Consider the following 24,179-nt stretch of genomic DNA (forward strand, 5'->3'; position numbering starts at 1 on the left):
ATGGATATGCCCCTCAGAGGGATGGATATGCCCCTCGCGGAAAGCAGGTCGCTCCTGCTAGCTAGTTTGGTATAAGGCCATTGTCTAGCTTTCGGGTTTGGCTTCCATGGAATTGGAAGCCTGTATTTTCGGGCCCTGTTTAGTTTTCTGTGTTTGTACTGGATGGATGTTATGGGATGGACTCAGACTGCACCTTTGGGTATTGTGATTGATCATTTCAAGGAGACTGGGGGAGGCTTTAGAGCTCCCTCAGGGGTTGGGAAGTTGTTAGGAATTGAATGGATTGTTTGAATGTCTGAGTGTGGAGGGAGGGGGACTGCCCTCCCCCCTCCTTTGTGTGGTAGTCCACGGCCGCCTGAGTGAGGGTCTGTGGAAACAGGTCACCCCCTCCCCAAGTAAATGCGTCTGGGATTTCTGTGCACGTGTAGGGAGAAAAGCTGGCTTAAAACTAATGTGCGCACCGTCCGATTTTGGATAGGGTTTTAAGCTAGCGTCTCCTTTCAAAAGTGCAGGATAAATCCCAAGACTAATCCATAATAAAGAACAGTTTTTCCAAAGGGGAAAAAAAAAAAAACTGGTCCTTTGTTAATTAAGAAAGCTTTTCTTAATGGAGGGAGGAGATAGTCGCCTCCTGCCTGCAGCAAAATCTTAAAGAATGTGGTCAATTTACATCTGAAAAGACCAGGGAGGCCAAAAACCTGTCTTGCAAGGCTCGAATGTGGTTCTCCAGAGCCACTTGAAAGTAAAAAGTAATTTGCCTCATGAAAAATCTAGAAGACAGAATTAAATCTGTTGGTTAAGTATTGAAAAATGAAATCTAGAAAACACTGCCTTCCTTAAACTAAGGACAATTAAAGGTTATGTCAAAATCCTTCAGGTAGAAACTGTGGTTTCATACTGATCTTAAAAGGCTCCAGTTACCTTGCCAACTCAGTATTTGGGAGACCCAGGATATGCCTAAGTTTAACCTAGGTTCTAGATAATGTGTTTACTTAAATATGTATCTTTGTTGTTTAAAATTGTTTAACTAGTGCTAATCACCTAAAAATTAAGGCTAAAAGTTCTAGCTACCTGGAAAGCATGGCCTTGGTGTGATAGGAGGAAAAAAGAAATGTTAAATGGATGGTAGACCAGTGAGCTGGGACTGGTCACTAATGGTGGATTGTGAGAAGGGCTGGTTGTGGCCTAACTTCTCCTTCCTTGGTACCCCTGAAGCGTCAGAGGGTACTTCTGGCCTTGGTTTTCCAATGTGTTTAATCTGTCAATTTTGTTGTTTCGCCGAAATCCTCTTGAGTGACATTGAATGATTCTTTCCTTCCTCTTTAACTTTTGGGGGACTGTGTGAATGGATTAATAGCTTCTAGATGGTATTCACCATCTCTGAGACTTCCAGAGAGAAGTCAAAACTCAGACTGGCTACACAACTGAAACTGATTTGTTGGTATTTTGTGATATAAATGTGGACCGTTTCTATCTGGATGAGACATAGGTCAAAAGTCCTGTCCTAGGATGTGAGAAAGGGAGGCCTCCACATCTGTTCCTGTCTGCTCAAGATCCCAAGACTGTAAAGGTAGACGGTGTCGCGACCTGGATCCATCACACTCACGTCCGGTCAGCGGATCCATCCATGACCCAGAAAGACTTCATCACCAAATGGAGCATCGATCGAGATCAACACAACCCGCTCAAGCTCAAGCTACGGCGTGCGTGCTCGACCTGCCTGATGCCGGTAACATGGCTCGCGATCACTCCTGTCACCAGGAGCCCCCACAATACTGTGTAATACACTTAGATAATGCCTGCATCTTCATGGACAAGGCTCCAAAGAGACAAGGACAATTTATGGGGTCACATGTTTTTCATTGTATTGATATGTTATATTAACCTTTGATTCTTTTGCAGGTTTTGAATGTATGTTGGCTATCCTGGAAGGGAGCTGTGTGGGGTGACCCCCAAAAGTAAAGGGTGCCTAGCTGCCAAGAGGGCAGGTGTCCAACTGGGCAGGGAACGGTGCCCATCAGGTTTTGGTCTCTGTTGAGAGACAGCTAACAGTTGGCAGCCTGTAATACTGTCTTGCAGGCCTGAGTCACCATGCCCATGTCAGGGGTAGTAAAACTGGAAAAAGCCTGTTTAGAATAGAAGGTCTGAGGAATAGTTATGCATAGAAAGAAGGTTTTATACCAACAGTTACTGTTTTGTTTTAAATCCATGAAAAGGAATTAGCAAGGAAAGTCAGAAAATCTTAGAGTAGATCAGTATGTTTTTCTCCTTATGTAATTCCTCCGAAATCTGGCAATGCTAAATAAGTACGTTTCTTTGCATAGATCCAATGAGACTGGTTCCTAATAATGGTTTTATTAACGGAAAACTTTGACTGGAGTATCATGTTTTAAAGAGCCCTGTCTGAGCTCTAAAGACTTAAAGCCACTAAGAATGCCACGAAGAAAGCCTGGTATCCTGCTTGGGAGCCCTGAAGATGGCTGGCGCTGGAGCGTCAGGCCCATGCCCTACCATCACTGGCAGTTGGTAAGAGTAGAAGGGGAGCAATAAAGATGCCTCTGCATCCCTGCGGAACCCCCACACACTCTGGGCCGCAACGAGTAGGAGGGCTACTGAGATGGGCCTTAAAGCCTGGAGCGTGGGCTCAGGTGGAGTTGCTACAGGTGAGGGATTCACCTAACTCAGCAGATACTGCAGGCAGGCCTGATGGCATCTGGATGGCTTGGCTTCCTGGCCCTACGGGGCACATTAAGGTTCAACCATGAAATTCCAGCAAAGATAGTCAGTTACCATTCTTGTTGTGTTTATGCAAACATCAGAACAGTAGATAAATTAATCTTGATTTGGCTTTTTGATAGGCATGGAGGAATTTTAAGAAGAAAAATCCTATTTCAATAGAAGTTGTTGAATCTAAAATGGTTTCTTTCCCTTCCACCGGACCATTTGTTAAGCTTATAGGGATAGTTCAGTTGATAGTTCTGTATGCCCAGTACGGACCTCTAGCACCGGTGGAATAGAAATGCAGTCCGTCTCATGATTGAGCCGGAAGTTCCAAGACAAAGGGGGGATTGAAAGGGCCAGTCGTCTCGGGGCCTGACCACGCTGCTGGCGGCCTCGGGCACAGACTCCCCAGCCCACGGTGGGAGCCCGGCTCAGGCTGCCACCCGCCCGCCGCCCCCGGACCGGACCCACGCGGCAGCAGCAGCGGCGGCGGGGCGGGGCGCGTGCCCTCGCCCGAGGAGATAGAGGAGGAGGCGATCGCTGACGCCCCCGGGAACGAGACGGAGGATGTGGACTTCCTGCCTGGGCTGGAACTGGTCGATCTACTGGACCCCCAGCAACCGGACTGGCCCCTGGAGCCCGGGCTCAGCTCGCCCTGGGGGGGGCTAGGACTGCACCCTCCATCTTGCCCTGGGTCCTCCATTTTTGGGGCGGCCGCCATGTGCTCAGGAGAGTGCCTTCTTCCCGGAAGCCCAGGCCCCTGCTGGCCACGCCCAGGATTTCTTTAAACTAACCAATGACAATCAAGGGACGTGCGCGCCATAGAGATGGCCCGACTCGCGCCTGGCCAATCAGTGGGGCCCACAGTCCCCTCTCCTGCCCTCACTCCACCCCCCTTTAAAACCCCCTGTCCCATCAGGCCTCTCTCTCTCTTGGCCACTGGAGCTTACCGTTGCATCGGTGAGTGTGGCAGGGGAGCCAAACCCGGGTTTGAAATAGATGACTCTTTGCTTTTGCATCGGACTGACTGGCTCCCTGGGGGTCTTGGGAACTTTGAAATCTGGGCACAACAGAGTCTGTCCCCGAGGAAGGCTGGAGGAAAAGCAAGAGATTCGGGTCTGCTGCCTGGGACAGGACCGAGGACGGACTCTGAGCCTCCCGTTAGTTAGCGGTCAGTGCCTCCGGGGCCATTGCTGCCATGCAGAAAGGACTCCTCCTGGCGGACCGTGGGTATTGTTCGGTTAGGTGGCTCAGGAGCCGGCGCAAGAAATAGAGAGTCCAGTGAATCAGAAAAGAAAGGAAAGGAAAAGGTTTATTTCTGCGTCCCCAGGAGACCCACGTACCCCAAGGACAGGGCACGTGGATTCACACCAACAGGGAGGGGGGCGCTTTTTTTATACTGCGGTTGGGTGAGGGGCGGGGACATGAGCTGAGGTATTCAGTTGAGGAAGTTTCAGCTGCAGGGGTCAGCCAGGTATTCAGGAAGGAGTCAGTATCTGCGTGGGGGTCGTGGAGAAGCCAGTGTCTGTGTCTGGCACGTTGACCTGTGAGAAATTCCAGGGGAAGTCCATTGTCTCATCACATGTATCCGATCCTGGGCTCTCTCCGACCTAACAGGTATCTGTGTGCGTTTTCATGCAAATTTCATCCTTTTTTAAAATGTCTGCAGCACCTTGTTTTTCTAAGCCAGTGAATGCTGAAAGCTCCCCGGAGAGGCCAGTCCTAGATCTAGTCTACCTAATGGTTTGCTCAGGCTCTTGTAGGCGTTCTCACGGCCCTGAGCTGGTATTTATCTGGGTAGGGGCCAGGAAAGAGACTCCAGTCAGGGAAACCTGTGACAGATCTTCTCTCAGTCATGCCCAAGGCCCAGGAAGAAGCCATATTTTATGTCAGTTTAATGAGCTGCTTTACTTGGTAGCGCGTTCCCTGTCACTGCGAGCACCCACACAGAGGCTGCACAACGACCTGTCAGGGTATTGCCAGGAGTACTTCTACCACATGAAGGATTTGCCCAGATGCCAGCTGAGGGCACTCCAAGGCTAAAATTCTATCATTTAAATCAACACCAAATTTCCTTGAAGGCATGAACTACTTCTTTCTGCATTGCCACCCCCCCCCCCCCAGTGTTTTCCCTTTTTCCTAAGAATTGAAATATATCGTGTTCAGCAGGAAATTTGAAAAGCAAGGGGGAAATGTATCCATACCACTGGCTACTACTCCACGATAAAAAGGAATGAATTATAGATACGCGTAATAACTTGGATGGAACGCAAGGGCATGCATTATGCTGAGTGAAACAAAAAGCCAACCTCAAAAGGCCACATACTGTATGCCTCCGCTTACGTGACATTCTCAAAATGATAAAATCACAGAGATGGAGAACACGTGAGTTAGAGATGGTAGGGGAAGGGGGTGGATATGATATCTCTTAATAGATATCATAGACACTTTCTATGTCATTAACTACTGCACACAACAATCACTTTAATAGTTGCATCTTCGAGGCGATGGGGCATTCTTTATCTTGGGGTGGTTACACAACTCTACAGATATGCTAAAATGGCATGGACGATACCACACGGATAGCAATGACGATTTTCTGGTTTTGATGTTGAACTAAATCGCATAAGATGTAATCGTTGGAGGAAGTGAGTAAAGTCTACAGGACCTCTTTGTACTGCCTTTGCAATTTCTTGTGAATCTATAATTATTTCAAAATTTAAAAAAATAGCCCTGGCCGGGTAGCTAAGTTGGTTAGAGCATTATCCCGATATGCCAAGATTGGTTCAGTGCCCCTGGGGCCTGGTCAGGGCACATACAACAATCAACCAATGAATACATAAATAAGTGGAATAATAACAACTATCTCTCTCTCAAATCAATCAATAAAAGTATTTAAAAGCATGGAAAACTCCACTGTTAACATTTTAGCATGTGTCGTGTGAATTATTTTCTTCACACAGGATCATATTGTATATAAGTCTTATATCCTGAAATTTTCCCTTAATAGATATCATAAGCACTTTTTATATCATTAACTACTCCATAAAACAATCACGTTAATAGTTGTGTAACAGGTCAATTTCATGGATATGTCATAATTTACTCAACCATCCATTCCTTATGGAACACTTGGGCTGTTTCCAATTTTTTATCAATATAAACAACTTCATGATGAATACCTCTGTGCAGCAATGGTTAACTACATTTTGAATTATTTTCTTAGGCGAGACTTCAGAAGGGAAATTATCGTGTCAAAGGAAACAATTAAAGCAATTAAAATAGTTTTGTTGTGATAAACGGCAGCAGTGACCGCCCCTTGAGAATGCCCGGCACAGGGACGGGAAAGGAAAGTACCGGAATTATGACCACAGCCACATCCAAGTTTCCCTGAGGGTGGTCCCCACCAGCAGCAGCAGCAGCACCTGGGAACTTACCTTGCAGGTTCCACATGCAAATTCTCAGGCCCCCTCCTTCCCAGACCTATGCATCAGAGACCTGGGTGGTTGAGTGTTGTCCTATGTACCAAAAGGTCGCTGGTTGGATTCCTAGTCAGGGCACATGCCCGGGGTTTCAGGCTCAATCCCCAGTAGGGGGCCTGCAGGAGGCAGCCGATCTATGTGTCTTTTTTTTTTTTTCTCTATGTGTCTTGCATCAATGTTTTTCTCTCTCTCAAAAAATCAATAAAAGGATTTTTTAAAAATGCCAACCTATTTTCCAGAGCAGCATTTTACATCCCCACTGGCAGGGTATGCGAGTTTCACTTGCTCTGCATCCTTGCCAGCACTTGGAGTTTTCAGTTTCTAAGCTTTTTGCCATTTTAATAGGTGTTAATGGTATCTAGGGGTTGATCTCATCTGATTTGCATCTCCCTAATGTCTAATGATACTGAGCATTTTTCATGCAGCCTTGGGATTCTGGAGAATGAATAAACCTGTACCCCAACTCAGAAACCAACGTACAGCGCCAAAGAGACTAATCTGGATTCTCACTTGGCTCCACACGCTGGAACATTTTAGCAGCAACGCTCAGCAGATGACAACGGGCCTCAAGCACATATGCCAGCTCTGTCAGACCGGCAGGCAGGCGGCAAGAGGCTCCTGGCTGCTCAGCTTCGTCTCCCCTGTTCCAGGTTTTATGCAGAGGAAAACGTTTTGTGCCTTTGCCTTTGAGATGTGCGCCCCCCCCCCCTCAAATTCCTCATCATCCCTGCTGTTGTTCCACCCTGGTGCAGAGGACAGCGCTCAACCAACTGAGCCACACCGGCCAGGGTGGTCGTTTCTTATAAAGTCACACGCACACTTACCCTATAACCCCGCCATCCCATTTCTAGGTATGACTTGAGAAATATGAAGACTGCAGTTCATACACCAACCAGGTTGCGCATGCTTATAGAAGCTCCATTCAAAATCACCCCGAACTGGATACAACTCAAGTGTCATCAATAGGTGAATGATAAACAAATGGGGGTCTATCCATACAATGGAATGCTACTCACTAATCAAGAAGAATGAACTGCTGATACAGCAACGACATGGATCGATCAAAATTCACGATGCTGAGAGAAAGAATCCCATTCTGAAAGTTACATACTGTACGACTCCGTTCATGACATTCTGGAAAAGGTAAAACTTTATTAATGTAGAACACGTTGCCAGGGGTTGGGGCGGGGGGAGGGTTTGACTACAAAGGGGCAAATTGAGGGATTTTTTCCGTGATAAAATTGTTTTCCATCATGATCTATGCATGTGTTAAAAATCATACACTTGCCTAGCTGGTGTGGCTCAGTGGTTGAGTGTCAGCCCATGCAGCAGGAGATCACGGTTCAATTCCCAGTCAGGGCACATGCCCAGGTTTTGGGCTCAATCCCTAGTAGGGGCATGCAGGAGGTGGCCCACCATGATTCTCTCTCATCATTGATGTTTCTAACTCTCTCTCACTCTCCCTTCCTCTCTCTGAAATCAATTAAAAAAACATTTTTAAAAAAATCATACACTTATACACCCAAAACAGTAAATATCTACATATTTACACTACATGTAAATTTTTAAAAATTTAGTATCAGTTTGAAGAATAAAAAAAATCCAGCTCAGCCGATGTGGCTCAGTAGTTGAGTACCTACCTATAAACCAGGAGGTCAGGGTTCGATTCCGGCCAGGGCACATGCCTGAGTTGTGGGCTCGGTCCCCAGTGTGGGGCGTGCGGGAGGCAGCCAATTGGTGACTCTCTCTCATCAGTGATGTTTCTATCTCTCTCTCCCTCTCCATTCCTCTCTGAAATCAATAAAAATATATTTTTTAAAAATCCCCAGGGACAAGGCAGTCACCAGAGGTGGCACCCTCACCCACCGTCTTATCTGTGGTGGCCAGTGTCTGTCCCCTCTCTAGTCAATCCATAGAACAGTCCTGGGTGGTTCACTAAAGCAAGCTCCACGTCCGTCCGGCTGATGCTCAGATGATGTCACAGGTTTGAACACGCCCCCCAAACAATTTTACCATCTAGTTTGACCTCAATATCATCTCCATGATGGCAGTTGATTTTGTCTAGTTTACCAAGGCATCCCCAAGGGCCTAGAACAATGCTCACACAGGGTGGGGCAAAAGTGGGAGTTTATTCTTGTATTATTTATTAATGTTGGCACTTAATATTCCTGCTCACGGGTTGGCTCTGCCCCTCTTCTGGCCCAGGGGTCTGCTGAGCTCTCAGGTGAGAATTCCTCCTTCTCCCTCCTGATGCATCCAGTATGGCCCCTCAGCCAGAGCCCCAGTGGAAGCAGCCCTGGCCTCATCACAAAAAACGGGGGCCAACATGGGGCTGCCGCCCTCCTCAAGCAGGAAGTGCCAGTGGGCCACGTGTCCGGAGAAACCCCCTCGGCCTCTCCAGGTGCCGTTCCCACACCTGGACAGAGTGTGTGTTCATGTCTGCCAGGACGTATTTCTGGTTCGATCTCACTCAATCAAAATGTCTGTGTGTTCCTTTCCCCTCTATTTCACTTGACCCTCCCTCGTTCCTGTGGGAAGTTCAGCCCTCCCGTTGTAATAAAGCCCTCTGCTCTGGTTGGAATCTTCGGGGTTTCTGCCTGTTTCCCTCCAGGCTGGCTGAAACTGAAGGCCCTTTGTGTCCAAACAGTGGTGATTTCCTCTGTCCTTCACACCCGGCAGGGGGCAGGGGCCCTCCTCCGCAGGAAATCATTATGCACGTCACACAGGTGGCCATCGTAGACTCCTGACGTTCTGTACCACCGTCTTAGGTACAAATAATACCCAGGCAAGTAGATTACAAGTAAACAGCACAGGTACAGAAGTGTTCTCACCAGAAGCCTGGTTCCTTTACCCTGCCTCACCCCAGCCCCACTGCACCCGGAGAAGGGTTTCTCGGTTCCCAAGCATAGAGAGGACGAGGGATGTACACCCAAAAGTCGCCAGAAGGCAGCCCTGTGCTGGGACTCAAGTCTTATCAACTTGGTCAACTTTTATTCTGTGCCAAGAAAGGTCAGAGGCACAAATGGCGGGCTGGCATGGTTTGGGGGTTGAGCATTGACCTATGAACCAGGAGGTCATGGTTTGATTCCTGGCAGGGGCACATGCCCCGGGTTGCAGGCTCGATCCTGTGTGGGGTGTGTGGGAGGCAGCCAATCAATGATTGTCTCTCATCACTGAGGTTTCAATCTCCCTCTCTCTGTCTCTCTCCTTTCCTCTCTGAAATCAATAAAAATATATTTTTTTAAAAAGATTACATGAGGGTGGGAAAGGGATTGAATTGCAGGATGGTTAACAAGATTAGCTGCTTTCTTGAGGGTGGTTGGGTTATTTCAAAGGTGTGTTAATGTAGATGCACAAAAACAAGGGGCAGTAAACCTTTTACTAAAAAAGGTATGTGCCTGGGGCAGGACTACTTACCACACCTGTCCTGTCCAGAATGCATTGTCAGATCACCCTGTGAGGTTATTAGAGGGGAGGCGCATGTAATAAGAATAGAGCCACAGCTGTCTGGTGATTATTCACTTTACTAATGATAGGTGAGAAGTTTTCTTACAGGCCCTGGAAACTGGAGGATGAAACAGGCCCGTAAAAGACCAGACGCCTCGGAGCCCAGATGGGTCCGTGACTCAAAGAAAAGGAAAACATTTTAAGGACAGACCCATGACCACTTTTGATTTGGTTGCTCCACCCGAACTCTGACCCTGACCCCTTCCGGGAATTTTCCTCAGGAATACCAGCCACTCTCAGGTCCCAGGAGCGGGCTGCGTCATTTGTAACATCACAGAAGATTAACCACCTTGTTATTAGACTTTGAGCTTCTGAAGGCCGGACTGCAGGCTCTACCCTCCCCTGCCCATGTTGGATTGGTGGCTTGCAGCTGCACGTAGCTATCTTCTCCCTCGTGGGCATATAACCAACCAGCTGGCAAGGGGGGTCGGAGCAGATCTTTGTGGGTGACCAACCGCTCTCCCCTACTGCCGGCATTATTGGAATAAACGCTCATATATGATTCAACCTGGTCCCTGCTTCATTGGCTCCAGTAGTGACAGGCAGCACAGACCCATTGTTTGTCCGGTTACAAGGTTACTGTCCCTAGAAAGCCTTTCCTGGCCACAGCATGGGGGAGTAGTGTTTTAAAGTGAGGTAGGTTTAGGGGCAGGGGGGGCATTGCATTGTGGATGAAAGGAGCCACATGCTAACCTGACAAGCTCAGGGGAGGCCTGCATGGCAGTTTTGCAGACTCTAAGACCTAAAATAACCACAAGGATGGTCTGAAATTAAAACTTTAAGTAAAAGCAGTGATGGTGGGTAGTCACGTCCTAGGCCAGTATCTTCCCGGACAAGGTCAGTCTTTACCTGTCTTTTTGCATCTACAATAACCTCATAGAAATGTCCAGGCGACTTGTAACTTCCCTTTTTTCCATACCCCTCAGGGCACAACCCAGTGTGTTTCCTTGTTATTGCTACCATGTTAATTGTTGACGATGAACTATTCTGCACCCACCTAAGTGAAAGAAGTATGTGTCTATCATTTGACTTTTTAGCCAATCCCGCCTTGCTTTCTTCTGCCTCTCTAATCTAGCACCAATGCATTTCATGTAACCCACCTACGTCCAATCGGTTGAGATTCTGCTTCCTGGCAATTGTTGAAAGTTTGGCTCAAATAAACTCACAAAAATTCTTTATAGGTTTGAATGTTTTTACCTTAACATTAGGCAGAGGAAAGATGGGCAGCTAAGGTGGAGGCAGGAGAATGCAGGACTATAGGGATAAGAGGCCTCCATGGGGTATCTCTAAATTGGCAGGCCTGTTATCAGGAAGGCAGCACACCTAACACCTCCAGCCGTGCCAGCCAAAGGTGGGAACGAATTGAACAGAATCACTTAATAATTCACAGCATGGTCAGAATTTGATCAGCGGGAAGTGGGAGGGAAGGTGCTTGGAGTTGGAGTTGGAATCACATAGCTCTCTGTTCAAGCCCTTGTGCCTCCACAATTTGCTCCCAGTCCCCTCTTTATTTATGATAGTCCTAGCCGGTTTGGCTCCGTGGATAGAACATTGGCCTGCAGGCTTAAGGGTCCTAGGTTCCATTCCAGTCAAGGGCACATGCCTGGGTTGTGGGCTCCATACCCAATAGGGGGCATGCAGGAGGCAGCTGATCAATGATTTTCTCTCATCATTGACGTTTCTTTTTTTAAAAAGTATTTTTTATTGATTTTAGAGAGGAAGGGAGACCACAACCCAAGCATGTGCCCTTGGTCAGAATCAAACCTGGGACCCTTCAGTCCGCAGGCCGAGGCTCTATCCACTGAGCCAAACCGGCTAGGGCTCATCATTGATGTTTCTATCTCTCCCTTCCTCTCTGAAATCGATAAAGATATATTTTAATATTTTATTTGAGAGAGAGAGAGAGAGATAAACACTGGTTGATTCTTATATATGCCCTGACCAGAATAGAAACCGCAACCTTGAAGCATCAGACGATGCTCTGAACTGAGCTACCTGGCCAGGGCTCCAGACCTCTTTAAAACTGGGATATTCGTGGCTGCTTTACTGGGACAGCACAGCAGTGAGGATGAAACGAGAGCGTGTACCGGAAATGCCTGCACTATGCTCTGCACACAGTGGGGGCTCTGCAGGGGACATTTTCGGACCTGGCCACGCCGGGCGTGCCGTAGGCGAGAAATGAACACTCGGTGCACACGCCTGGGGAACTGCTGGAAGGCGGCTGCGCATCTGAGTTCCCGCAGGCGGGGCCTGAGTTGCTCTGGGTCTCCACCTCGCGCGACCTCTGACCCCTGGACGCACGCACGCACGCACGCACGCACGCACGTACGCACGCAACGTCGCCAAACCTGCGCGCGCCCGGTGGGTGGGGCGAGGGAGCACATCTGCGCGTGCGCCGAAAGTTCTGGCGGCCTTGTACCACAGGCAGAGGGCGCGGGCGGTCGCCGTGTGGAGCCTGTAACTCCGCTTCGTTCGAGGTCGACGCCCGCCGTTTACAGAGACCATTCCTTAGTGAGTACTCCTGCCAAGGCCACCTTTATGAGGTGCGAAGAGCCCTTAGTTTTCGAGAAAGAGCCTGGTTGGGTCTGGGAGGTCGTTGGGTGTGAGGTAACGGCCCCCAGAGGCCTGGTGCTCCCTTCCAGTTGGTGGTTCTTTGATTCCCAGGGAGATTTCCGGCCCAGCCCAACCCCACCACTCGGCAGCCGCCCGCTAATGTGACCTTCCCAGCCCTTGGACCCCTTGGGACGCCCAGCACCCGCTGGGCCAACCGCAGGGCCCCATCATCATGGAGGATGCGGCGCCCCCGGTGGAGGGAGCTGGGCGGGGCGTGGGGCCGGCGAGGGGTGCGATGGCGGCTGTGGGCCTGAGCCAAGTGCCGGCCTCTGCGGGGCTGTTGACTCCCCTTCCACAGGCCGGCGAGGAACTCGGTGGAGATCCTCGCCCACCTCTCTGTCGGCCAGATCTCAGGGACCCATCTTTCTCCGGGCCACACCCAGGGGAAAGGCTGCTCCGGGCACAACTCCAGCCTTCTGAGCCTGCCCCCAGCTCCGCACACCCACCCTCGTTAAAAAACTTTCCCTGATAACAAACGTGTTCATTTGATCTATCCCCACCCTTTCCCAGGCTTAGCAGTTGCCATGTAAACGGGTCTTCCATTGAAGTAGTTCTTGTCACATCACGTCCTCTTTTTGTTGTTGTTTTTGATTTGTTAATCCTCACCGGAGGATATTTTTTTCATTGATTTTTAGAGAGTGGAACGGAGGGAGGGAGGGAAGGAGTGAGGGGGAGAGAGAGAGAGAGAGAGAGAGAGAGAGAGAGAGAGAGAGAGAGAGAAACATCAATGTGAGGGAAACAGGCACACGGATTGGTTGCTTCCCACGCGCCCCAGGATGGAACCAGCCCCCCAGGTTCCCCAGGTTTGGTTCAGTGGGTAGAGTGCCGGCCCTCGGACCAAAGAGTCCCGGTTCGATTCCGGGTACCCACCCCGGTTGCAGGCTCGATCATCACCCATCGCCCTGGTCAGGGCTGGTGTGAGAGACAACCAATCATTGTCTCTCTCCTACATAGATGTCTCTCTCTCTCTCTCTCTGTCTCTCCCCCTCCTTTCCATTCTCTCAAAATCAATGGAAAAATATCCTTCGGTGAGGATTAACAACAAAAAAAACCTTACTTTCCAAGGCTCCTTTTTAAAAGTGCTGCGTTTATGTTTTATCCTAGTTCAGACAACTAGGAATGATCCTTGCCTGTCCCTCACCTCATCGAGTTACCAAATCACGAGTAGGCATCATCCTAGACAATTTCCAAACTAGTCCACTTATCTTCATCTACATTTTGATTATTGTAGACCTGGCTACTATCAGTTTCTGCCTGGAACTGCAGGAGTCTCCTAGCTGGTTCTTCATCTGCTCTTGTTCTGGGTCATTCCCACATTTACACCAGAGGGGTTCTAACTCAGAGCTATGTGATCATGTCCTTTCTTTTATTGCTTTTAGGATAGACTCTTTCCTGTTGCTCTTAGGATAAACAGGTGATGAACCTTATAGACCAGCGGTTCTCAACTGTGAGTCGTGACCCCTTTGGGGGTTGAACGACCCTTTCACAGGGTTCGCCTAAGACCATCAGAAAACACATATATAATTACATATTGTTTTTGTGATTAATCACTATGCTTTAATTATGTTCAATTTGTAACAATGAAAATACATCCTGCATATCAGATATTTACATTATGATTCATAACAGTAGCAAAATTGCAGTTATGAAGTAGCAACGAAAATAATTTTATGGTTGGGGGTCACCACCACATGAGGAACTGTATTTAAAAGGGTTGCGGCATTAGGAAGGTTGAGAACCACTGTTATAGACTCATCACCTGTCTTAATAAAGGCCTTCATCCCTTCTCTACCTATGCTTTCTCCCTAAATGATCTCATCTGTTCCAACAGCTCCAAATGCCACCTAAATACTGATAATTCAAATGTATATTTCCATCCCTTTCACACTAAGGAACACCCCCGCCCCCTTAGCATATTCACCGGGATGTCTAATAGGCCGCTCAGACTTAACCAAAACATAACTATTGGTTTTTCTCTGCAAATCTCTTTCCCTAACATCCTCCCCCATCTCAGTAAAGGGTCTGTACCAATATCTACCTCATAGCAAAGGCCAAAGCCAAGTGACATCCTTGATTCCCACATGTAATCCATCAGTCTAAAATATGCCTCAAATTTAAGTATTCAATAACTACTAAGATCCTGAAGTCCAAACCAGCAATATCTTTGTCCTAGACAGAAGCTTCCTAACTGGTCTTTTTGCCTGTCCTCTTCTCGTACAGTTCATCTTCCTCTCAGTAGTCAGAGTGATGTTCTTAAGCACAAATCATTTCACTCCTTTTTATAAAATCCTTAAAATAAAATCTGAGTTCTTTGTAATGGTCTCTAGGCCTTATGTGATCTAGCTCCTGCCTGTCTCTCTGACTTCATCTCTCTCTACTCTTCATTTTCTATGTTCTAGTCTCACTGACCTTTCCATCCATTAACTCACCTATCACAGGGCATCTGTGCTTACTGTTTTTTTCTGCTTGGAATGCTTTTTCCCTTGACTTTGCATGGTTGTTTCCTTCCATTAAGGCTTCAACTCGGTTATGATCTCTTTTGAAAGGCCTTTGCTGGTCACACTTCACTACTATAAAACCCTATTTTATTTTCTTCATAGTACTTAAAGTACTTCAAATTACACTTAATTATTTACTGGAGGCCTGGTGCACGAAATTTGTGCATGGGGTGTGGGGGTCCCCTCAGCCCAGCCTGCACCCTCTGGAATCTGGGATCCCTCTCACAATCTGGGACCGCTGGCTCCTAAGTGCTCACCTGCCTGCCTGCCTGATTGCCCCTAACTGCCCCCACTGCCAACCTGATCACCCCTAACCGCCTTTGCCTGCTGGCCTGGTCTCCCACAACTGCCCCCCCTGTTGGCCTGGTCACCCCTAACTGCCCCCCTGCCAGCCTGGTTGCCCCATGCAGCCTGCTGTTCAGTCATTTGGTCGTCCCTCACTAACCCCCCAGGCGGCCTGGTTGCCCCACACAGCCTGCTGTTTGGTCGTTACTGTGTTGGAGTCCTGGAAAATTTGCATATTCCTCTATTAATATAGATATGTTTACTAGAGGCCTGCTGCACGAAATTCATGCACAGGTAGGGTCCCTAGGCGTGGCCAGCAATCAGGGCTGATTAGGGCCTTCCAGCTGCCGGACAGAGCATTCCTTCTGGCTGCCGGCTGGGGCCTTCCTTCATTCCTCGCCACCCCTGGTGGTCAGCACACGTGTCATAATGAGTGATCAAACTGAGTCTCCCAGTCAAACTCTCAAGGGGATGCTTTACATATTAGCCTTTTATATATATAGATTGTTTCTCTCCACACCTCCTGAAGTGTGAGCCCTTAAAGATGGGCTCATGTTTCTCTTTTTACCCAATACATTAGTGCTCAGAACAGTGCCTGATATAGAATAGAGCCTGAGGCTCTGAAATGTGTGGTGATTGACTCATTTGGAGTCTTATCTCCTAGAACTTCCTTACTGTCCCCTATGTTTCAGGTTACTATACTTGTCTCTTTTGAAAATGCCATGCTACTCCCAACTGAGGACTCTTGCATCTTCATCTGTGCACTCCTAAGTCATACTCATCCTTCAGATAGGAGTAACTTAGAGTGGGCTTCCCTGACTTCCATTCTAGTTTAGGATACTCTGTAATATGTCCTGTCCATATCACCCTGTCCTTTTTTATAGTAGTTATTACAGTTAAAGTTATTTATAAGCTCTTTTTAGGTAGGAAACAAGATTTTCCCATCAAATAACACCAGAAAAATTTGGTGACAGTACTTCCTTATTATCATCTCCTTCCGCCTCAATAGACAATATAATTACCCTCATATAGCATTCAGTCCTGCTTTAGGTTCTGTGCACTGACCCAGATTTTTCTTTATATGAAACAAATTACTAAAACCTTGAAAAATCTAACATCAGTGCCAATGTGTCATTTAAGACTAATTATTGGGTATTTCCAAGGTAAGATTTCTTTTATTGGGATTTGTCAGATCTTGCTCTGAGATGAAAGCTAACCAGTTTCCTTCTCTTGAATTTGCTTTTCTAGTGAAGCATTAATGGAGAAACTTCAGTTCTATCAAAATAGCTAATGTTTATATAATACTCTAGAGTTTATGAGTTTATCTCATTCAGTGCTCACAACAATTCTAGGAAGAGGTGGGAACCCTATCTGTAGATGTAGAAACTGAGAAATGAAGAGGCTGAATGAGTTGTTCAGGGTTTAATAACTAATAAGAGGCAGAGCTAGGACTCAAGCCTTGGTCTTCCAATTCCAAATTTTGTGTCTTCCCCACTATCCCATATTGCCTATAACTTTCCGTCTTTTGTTTTAAAGCCATCATGTTTTGTGATCACCTAAAAATGGGCTGAGAGTCTATCCCTTCATCTACAAGATTCCATCAACTTAATAGTTACAGGGACATAGAGTTGCCATTCATGACTGCAGTCTTCATGTTGGAAAATAACCTTGTGAAATCTTTGAACCACTACTACTATGTGGTTGTTTGTTTTTGTTTTTTCTTTAAATATTTTTATTGATTTCAGAGAGGAAGGGCGAGGAAGAGAGAGAAATGTCAATGATGAGAGTCATTGATCGGCTGCCTCCTGCATGCCCCCTACTGGGGATCGAGTCCACAACCTGGGCATGTGCCCTTGACCAGAATCAAACCTGGGACCCTTCATTCCTCAGGCCAATGCTCTATCCACTGAGCAAAACCAGCTATGGCACTATGTGGTTGTTTTGGATTATTTTGTGTAATCTTTATTTCAGATGAGATAATTCATGTATGGTGTTTGTTTCTGAAGTGGGCAGCCAACAATTAATAGGAATAGGCCCCAGGTAGAAGAGGGCTGTTTTCACTTCTTTCAGGAGGGCAGTACATGAAGTTTCTTTTCTGGATTGTCATTTCCAGCAAATGTCCTTCATTTCCTTTGCTCTCATGCCCCAGCCCTCAGTCTGCGGGGATAGATGATTGTATGTTAGAACCCTCTGAATAATTGAAATCTAATTTTTTGTGACAGCAACCTAAGTCTCACTAGTTGGACTCTCTGCCTACTTAGAAAAGTCATCTATAACCCAGAACACCATCAAATCTAGCCTGGGTACCTGCTATGCCTTGGGCATGGAGAATCAGCAAGATTTTTCTCAGGACATGAACAGTATTTCCCCTTTGGTAACTTTGCAGTTGGCACCAACTATTTCTCTTCACTTTTGACTGCAATTCTAGTCTAAATAGTCTACTAGGCTCTGGCTCCAACCTCCGGTCATTCTAATCCCAAGCAGCTGAGATCAGACACTGGGATATCTCTTTACTGGCAGCCCTAGGCTTGAACTTTGGAAATTGTGGGAAATTCCATTTTTTGGGCACATAGGTCTTCTGGCTCCACCATATATGAGTTTTCCCTGCTGAGTAGAAATGGTATCAGTAATATAGAGTAAAGAATAATGAAAATAGTCCTTTATGTGAGGATAACATTTTAGTACTTACAAAATGATTTTATATTTATTTATTTTTCTTTATAATAATCCAGGAAACAGAGTGGAAAAGTGGTTAAGATCAAGTCTGGATTTATATTGTCTCAGTTTGAATTTTATTTCCAATATTCAAAGCTATGGAGGTTACTTCATCTCTCAGTGTCTGTTTCCTCATCTGTCAAATTTAGACTACTTATCTCATAGGCTGATTATGAGGATTGAGATAAGAAGGCATGAAAAAAAATTGGTAATTATTGTATATAAACTATAGGCCCCATGCACGAATTTTGTGCACAGGGTATGTGTCCCTCAGCCCAGCCTGCACCCTCTCCAATCTGGGACCCCTCTCACAATCCAAGACTGCTGGCTCCTAACCACTCACTGGCTTGCCTGCCTGATTGTACCTAACCACTCCCCTGTCAGCTTATCGACGCCTAACTGCTCCCCTGCCGGCCTGATTGCACCTAACTGTCCTCCCCTATTGGCCTGGTCACCCGTAATTTTCCTCCCTTGCCAGCTGGGTTGCCCCTAGCTGTCCTCCCCTGCAGGCCTGGTTGCCCCTAACTGCCCTCCCTTTCAGGCCTGGTTCCTCCCAACTGCCCTCCCCTGCCAACCATCTTGTGTCCACATGGGGGCAGCCATCTTATGTGTTGGAGCGACGGTCAATTTGCATATTACTCTTTTATTAGATAGGATGAGAAAACCAAAGGCCAGAGAAGCTAAGTACTGACATTGGAGCTGAGATTTAAACCAAAATTGTTCTTCCTTTGTGCCTGTTCTCTCTACCTTATCTCTGCTTCCTCTGAAATCAATACCTTGCATTGTATAAAGGTAGCTTTAAACTTCAACAATGGACCTCTTACTCTCATTATTTATTATTTCAACTTCTATATGAAGAGACAAAAAGTGCAGGATTTATTATCTCTATAAAGAAAAAAGAGGCACAGAAAAATGGTAGTGACTTTCTAGAACATCACAGTGTGCTTGATTCCCAGCTCTGAGCACATACCAATTGCCTTTTGGAGGAGAAGAGACATGCCATCCTTTTTCCATCTCTTCTCTTCCCTGAGTTTCCCATAAAGGATTTTTTAAAAAATATATATATTTTATTGATTTTTTTACAGAGAGAAAGGGAGAGAGTTAGAAACATGGATGAGAGAGACATCAATTCAGCTGCCTCCTGCACACTCCCTACGGAGGATGTGCCGGCAACCAAAGTATATGCCCTTGACTGGAATCGAACCTGGGACCCTTCAGTCCACAGGCCGATGCTCTATTCACTGAGCCAAACCAGTTAGGGCGCCGTAGAGGATCTTAAGTGGGCAGAGATTCTGGACTAGGAAAACTGAAACAAGTGAGTGCTAGGAGGATAGTAGACACTTGTGGCACAGTGCAGTCTCACAAGTGAAGAGGAAGAGTGATTGAGAGGGAGGGAAGGTGAGGTATTCCTCAGCACCATTGGGAAACGTTGGTGTACGTCCTTATTTGCTGCACTGGCTGTGGCAGGGGGGTGTGCTCCTCTCTTAACTGCATGTAAAATTAGTAGCAGAGGTCTTCCTAATTTTGCCACTTACTGGTATATCATTAGGATTGTTTCATTATTTCGCTTGAGCCCTGTTCACATTGGCCTAGAGAAAGTGAGGACAAGGGTAGAGAATAGATTCAAGAAATATTTGGAGATAGATACTTAATTCTAACAAAAACCTGGTGAGTCATCAGATGTTAGTTTTAGTCTTATGGAAGAGAAGTGCACAAAGTTGTAAGGTAAATGTGAAAACTTGTTCAGGACTTTTGACTTCAAGTATAGAGATCATCCCAAAACACTGTGTATCCTCCCCATGAAGCTAGGATAATGGTCTAGGTTAGTGGTCACCAACCTTTTGGACCTCGCAGACCACCGGTTGGTGACTGCTGCTCCAAAGGTTTCCTTAAACCAGCAGTCGCCAACCTTTTGGACTTCACGGACCACCAATGGTCCGCAGACCACTGGTTGGGATTGCTGGTCTAGGTCATGAATATCAGAACTGAATCTAGGACATAGGCAGTGGTGCTAAGTATTGAACATTTTACTCATAAGGAATGCTACAGATTGAGCAGGCTCTCTTTCCCATCTTCAGCTTTTTAATAATTCTCTAACATTTCTATTTTATTTAGGCTATTGTTTGGAAGCAATGAGTTTAAGACCCTTCACCTACCCGTTTCCAGAGACAAGATTTCTTCATTCAGGATCCAATGTATATAAATTCAAAATCAGATATGGTGACAGCATCAGGTAAATTTAAAGCTAGGAGGGGGTAGCCTTTGTAAACCGGTTAGTGCATTTTCTCACAGATAATCCCTTCTTTGCCTTCACCCAGTCCAGGAGACTGGCTGAAGAAGCACGTTGTAAATCTTTCCCAGGTATTTTGTATTCCATATGTTACTACTCATGTAAATTCCTAAATTAGTGATGGCATACCTTTGGGGCAATGGTTCTCAAATTTTTATCTCAGGACCCCTTTGCACTCTTAAAATTATTGAGTATCTCAAAGTTTTTGATTATGTGGGTTATAACTGCCAAAACTTATATGAAAATTAAAACAAAATTAAAATAACATACGTACTACTTTGAAAATATATATCATTAACTTTTAAAAATTGATTTAGAGAGAGAGGAATTGAAGGAGAGAGAGAGAAAGAGGAACATTGATTTGTTGTTATACATATTTATGCATTCGTTGGTTGCTTTCTCTGTGTGCCCTGACCGGCGATTGAACCTGAAACCTCGGCATATGGGACAATGCTCTAACCAAGTGGGGCCTTATATCCTTAAATGTTAACAAATAACATTTTATTTAAAATAACTATCCTTAAAAAAAAATTTTTTTTTAATTAATTTCAGAGAGGAAGTGAGAGGGAGAGAGAGATAGAAACATCCTTGATGAGAGGGAATCATTGATTGGTTGCCTCCTCCACGCCCCCTACTGGAGATTGAGTCCGCAATCCCAGCATGTGCCCAGATCAGGAATTGAACAGTGATGTTCAAGCACTGAGCCATACCAGCCAGGCTAAAATAACTATATCTTTTAAAAAATTAATGAGAGCCCTAGCCAGTTTGTCTCAGTGGATAGTGTGTCTGCCTGCGGACTGAAAGGTCCTAGGTTCAATTCCAGTCGAGGGCACATTCCTGGATTGCAGGCTCGGTCCAACGTACAGGAGGCAGCCAATCAATGGTTCCCTCTCATCATTGATGTTTCTGTCTCTCCCTCTCCCTTCCTCTCTGAAACCAATAAAAATATATTTAAAAAATTAATGAGAAGGTTGACATTGTTTACATTCCTGGGATTTGTTCCAGAATATAAGGATGGTTCAACATACAAAAACCCATCACTATAATATGCCACATAAGGCTACTCACCCTCCCAAGAGTATGCCCATGCCTTTCTTCCCTCTCAGGCTTGCATTTTCTAAACTCTATAAGAGTCCCCACAAGACTTGCAACCAGGGAAGCAATAGACAGTGGCAGCTCATCCCAGGCTAACCGCCCCCCACCCCCTTTTTTTAATACTCGATATTTTTCCATTGATTTTTAGAGAGAGTGGAAGAGAGAGGCAAAGACAGAGAGAAACATCAATATGAGAGAAACATTGATTGGTTGCCTCTTGCACGTGCCCTGACCAGTACCTGGGCTGGGGAGGAGCCTGCAACCCAGGTATCTGCCCTTGACCGAAATCAAACCCAGGACCCTTTGGTCCATGAGCCAAATGGGCTAGAGCCCAGGCTAACCCCTTGAACCTGTCTCCAAGGCCCCCTTTTCTCTGACTTTCCAGTGAGCCAAAGCAGCCCTGCCTAGGCTCATTTTTTGTCTATAATATTTCTAGAGAGCCAAAGTAGCCCTGCCTAGCTCTCTCCTGTTGTTTCTTCTATCCTCTAACTTTCCAATGAGCCAAAGCAGCCTTGCCTAGCTCTTTCCTGTTGCTTCTTTTAATTCCTTCCTTGTTTCACTGTCCCCAGCTTTAATAAACATATTCTCAAATATATATATACTGGAGGCCCGGTGCACAAAAATTTGTGCACTCGGGGGGGGGGAGGGGGGTCCCTCAGCCCAGCCTATGCCCTCTCTCAGTCTGGGACCCCTCGGGAGATAACGACCTGCTGGCTTAGGCCTGCTCCCGGGTGGCAGAGGGCAGGCCCAATCCCTAGGTGCAGCCCCTGGTCGGGCTCAGAGCAGGGCCGATTGGGGAGTTGGGGCGTCTTCCCCTGTCATGCACAGAGCAGGGCAGATTGGGAGGTTGCGATGCCACCCTCAGTCATGCTCAGGGTAGGGCCTATTGGGCGGTTGGGGCATCGCCACCTGTCACACTCAAGTCAGGGTCGATGGGGAGGTTGCGGCGCCACCCCCTGTCACGCACAGAGCAGGGCCCATCAGGGGGGTTGGGGCTCTGTACCCTGTCACGCACAGAGCAGGGTCAATCAAGGGGTTGGGGAGCTCCCCCCTGTCATGCACAGAGTAGGGCCGATAGGGGAGTTGGGGCACCGCCCCCTGTCACACTCAGGGCAGGGCGAATCAGGGGGTTGGGGCGCCGCCACTGTCACACTCAGGCAGGGCCGATGGGGAGGTTATGGCTCTACCCCATCACACACAGAGCAGGGCCGGTGGGGGGGTGGGTTGGGGCGCCGCCCTCTATCACCCACAGAGCAGGGCCGATCAGGTGGTTGGGGCGCAGCCACTCTCACACTCAGGGCAGGGCCGATGGGGCGGTTATGGCTCTACCCCGTCATACACAGAGCAGGGCCCGTGGGGAGGGGTGGGGTTGGGGCGCCGCACCCTGTCACACACAGCAGGGCTGATCAGGGGGTTGAGGCGCCGCACCCTGTCACACATAGCAGGGCTGATCAGGGGTTTGAGGCGCCGCACCCTGTCACACACAGAGCCGCAGGGCGATCAGGGGGTTGGAGAGCTCCCCCCTATCAGGCACAGAGCAGGGCTGATCAGGGGGTTGGGGAGCTCCCCCCTATCAGGCACAGAGCAGGGCTGATCAGGGGGTTGGGGCGCCTTCCCCTGTCATGAACAGAGCAGGGCGGATAGGGAGGTTGTGGCCCCACCCCCTGTCACACACACAGCCGCAGGGCAATCGGGGTTTGGGCGCTGCCCCCTGTCACGCTGATCCTGGTGCCGAGAGGCCTCTTGGCTCCGCTGATCCCCGTGCAGGGAGGCATATTACCCTTTTACTATATAGGGTAGAGGCCTGGTGCATGGGTGGGGCTGGCTGGTTTGCCCTGAAGGGTGTCCTGGATCAGGGTGGGGGTCCCCACTGGGGTGCCTGGCCAGTCTGGGTGAGGGGCTGAGGGCTGTTTTCAGGCCGACTGAAGCTCCCAATTGCTCCTTTTTTTCTTTTTCTTTTTTATTCTGGGCGAGCTTTAGCTCTGGCTCCAGCTCTGAGGCTTCTGCTGCTGAAAGAAGGTGTCTGGTTTGTTTCGGTTCTATAATCGAAACACTGTATAACTCCAGCTCTAAGATCCCGGCCTCGCTGAAAGCAGGTTTCTGGGGTTTTGTTTAGCTTCTATATTCATTACAATGTTTCTTAAACTGCAGGCTCAGAGGCCGGCAAAGCAGGCGGGGAGCGTTGGTTTCCTCTGTCACTGAAGCAAGCAAGCCTCATGTTAGTTTCAATCTGCCTGGCTGCCAGCCGCCATCTTGGCTGGCAGTTAATTTGCATACCTCGCTGATTAGCCAATGGTAAGGGTAGCGGTCGTATGCCAATTACCATGTTTCTCTTTTATTAGCTAGGATAGTACTAAAGTTCTAGTTAGAAAAAAAAAAAAGTTCTAGTTAGAGCAATTAGTCAAAAATATAAAATGCATGCAAATTGGAAAGGAAGGAGTGAAACTATCTCCATTTGCAGACAATATGATCTTATATGTAGAAAACCCTGAAGAATCCACATAAAAGACTTGCAGCTAGCCCTGACCGGTTTGGCTCAGTGGATAGAGCGTCAGCCTGCGGACTCAAGGGTCCCAGGTTCGATTCTGGTCAAGAGCATGTACCTTGGTTGCCGGCACATCCCCAGTGGGAGGTGTGCAGGAAGCAGCTGATCGATGTTTCTCTCTCATCGATGTTTCTAACTCTCTATCCCTTTCCCTTCCTCTCTGTAAAAAGTCAATAAAATGTATTAAAAAAAAAAAAAGACTTGCAGCTAATCAATGAATTCAGCAAAGTTGCAGGATACAAAACCATGCAAAAATCAGTTTTATTTGTATACACTAGCAACAGACCATCTGAAAAGAAAATTAAGAAAATTATCCCATTTACAATAGCATTCAGAAAGAAAAATATAATTAGCAATAAACTTAACCAAGGAGATGTAAGACTTGAACACTAAAAGCTACAAAAAAACAACAACACCTGAAATAAATT

At 47.1% G+C, this 24,179-nt stretch overlaps 1 protein-coding gene across 1 annotated transcript in view; it reads left to right on the plus strand.

Annotated features, from left to right (window-relative positions):
• The first annotated feature begins 12,117 nt into the window (after window positions 1–12,117).
• Window positions 12,118–24,179, plus strand: part of MAJIN (membrane anchored junction protein) — a 30,344-nt gene continuing 18,282 nt past the window's right edge. The window contains exons 1-2 of the mRNA XM_059710913.1: window positions 12,118–12,221; window positions 19,937–20,054. Coding sequence (XP_059566896.1) covers window positions 19,954–20,054 — 101 coding nt within the window. The 5' untranslated portion in view covers window positions 12,118–12,221; window positions 19,937–19,953. The remainder of the gene's footprint in view (window positions 12,222–19,936; window positions 20,055–24,179) is intronic.

Source organism: Myotis daubentonii, chromosome 9 (assembly GCF_963259705.1).
Source record: "Myotis daubentonii chromosome 9, mMyoDau2.1, whole genome shotgun sequence".
Taxonomy (NCBI): Eukaryota; Metazoa; Chordata; class Mammalia; order Chiroptera; family Vespertilionidae; genus Myotis; species Myotis daubentonii.